Source organism: Acanthamoeba castellanii, assembly GCF_000313135.1.
Source record: "Acanthamoeba castellanii str. Neff unplaced genomic scaffold scf7180000084655, whole genome shotgun sequence".
Lineage (NCBI taxonomy): Eukaryota > Discosea > Longamoebia > Acanthamoebidae > Acanthamoeba > Acanthamoeba castellanii.
This window is the reverse complement of record NW_004457660.1, coordinates 18,943-20,413: the sequence shown is the minus strand read 5'-3', so window position 1 is coordinate 20,413 and position 1,471 is coordinate 18,943. Positions and strand designations below refer to the sequence as shown.

Genomic DNA, 1,471 nt, shown 5'->3' with positions numbered 1-1,471 from the left:
CCATGTACGCAATCACCCCCCCCCGCACACAATCTTTAATTCTTTCTTAGGCGCTACCGCGGCTTGGTAGGCGTTGGCCTCTCCTCCCCCCTCTTGGTGCCTTTGCGCCTTGTCGTTAATTGACAAATTAATTAATGAACAGATTAATTAATTTGTCAATAATGAACAGATTAATTAATTTGTCAATTATTTTACCGAAATCGTTTTGGCAGCGACCGATATTTTGAAGCAGTTCCCTCTATCGGTTCGGCAGACCCTCGCGTCGCAAGTGGTCAACGTTCTGCTCGATTCGAATGCCGGCGCCAGGGTACATTCCCAATCCCCATTTATTTATTACCTCGATGTCCAATTTATTTATTTATTATTCTTATTATTAAAGTCAGTTGAACATGTTCGCTGCATACTGCGGAAATATTGGCCACCATATCACTTTGACTATGTTAAACTGATAAAGATATGTTTGAAACAAAATTGATGCCAGGCACTCACGAGCGTCGCGCATGTGCGGTGGGCCATGGAGAGCGTGGGCGCCTCGTTCACCCTCCCCATGGAAAGCGAAGAGGTACTGTGTGTGCGTCGCACAACGTTTCCCCCCATCTTCAAAACAGCCGCACACGCTGATGCCACTACGCGGTGTCACTACGCGGCGTAGATCATGAGCACGGCCATCGAGCTCTACCGACGATGGCTGCTCGACTCCTCGAAGAGGCCATCTCCCATCAACTCCGAGCCGCAGTTCTTCATTCGTGTACGTGCTCTCTTTTTTAACGTTCACGCGTCTACTCTGTCATGTGTCGTGTTGCGTGCGCGTGCATGCGAGTCGTGTGTGTCGTGTGTCGTCCAACGCTCATCTGTATCTGTCTGGCCCACACAGCAAATCCTGTGCCACTACTCGCTGTTGTTCGAGCCCCGGACCGCGCTTCCGGACTCTCTCGACACCCAGGCCGCCCTGTGCAAGCGCGCACTCAACATCTACCATGCGCTTGGACGCGAGAGGTTCCTTTCTCTTTACACACACACACACGACACACACACGACACACACACGACACACACACACACACACACACCACAACACCAGTGATACCGCCGCCGCTGCAACGAGTGTGACGTGATTGGTGTGTTGTTCGGCGGCGCCGTGCGCAGTTCTGCGTTGGACGAGGAGACCTGGGAGATCTTCCTTAAGCTCCTGCTGGGCATCGCCGACTCGCTGCTCTCTCTGCCCGAGAGCGAGGAGGGCCTCACCAAGCGCCTCTGCTCCCACGTACTCAAGGTGCGTCGTGCGTGTGCCATGTGTCGTGTGGCATGTGGCATGTGTCGTGTGTGTCATGCGTGTCGTACCGCACACATGCGCTGACGTAGGTTGTCTGACGTCCCAGGTGCTGTTCGAGTTGTGGCTCTACTCGTCAACGAGCGAGGCGGACATGTGGGGCTCGCTGCTGCACCTGGTGCCGCGGTGGGTGCACCACCTG

General features: G+C 53.9%; 1 protein-coding gene across 1 annotated transcript; it reads left to right on the top strand.

The window, feature by feature from the left end:
- Window positions 1-514: 514 nt before the first annotated feature.
- Window positions 515-1,459, top strand: ACA1_345340 (Rap/ran GTPase-activating protein; the record flags this gene model as incomplete). Its single annotated transcript, XM_004353265.1, has 5 exons — window positions 515-562; window positions 653-748; window positions 875-996; window positions 1,146-1,272; window positions 1,379-1,459. Coding segments are annotated over 5 exons (474 nt in total), but the record flags the coding sequence as incomplete, so codon positions are not given.
- Window positions 1,460-1,471: the final 12 nt, after the last annotated feature.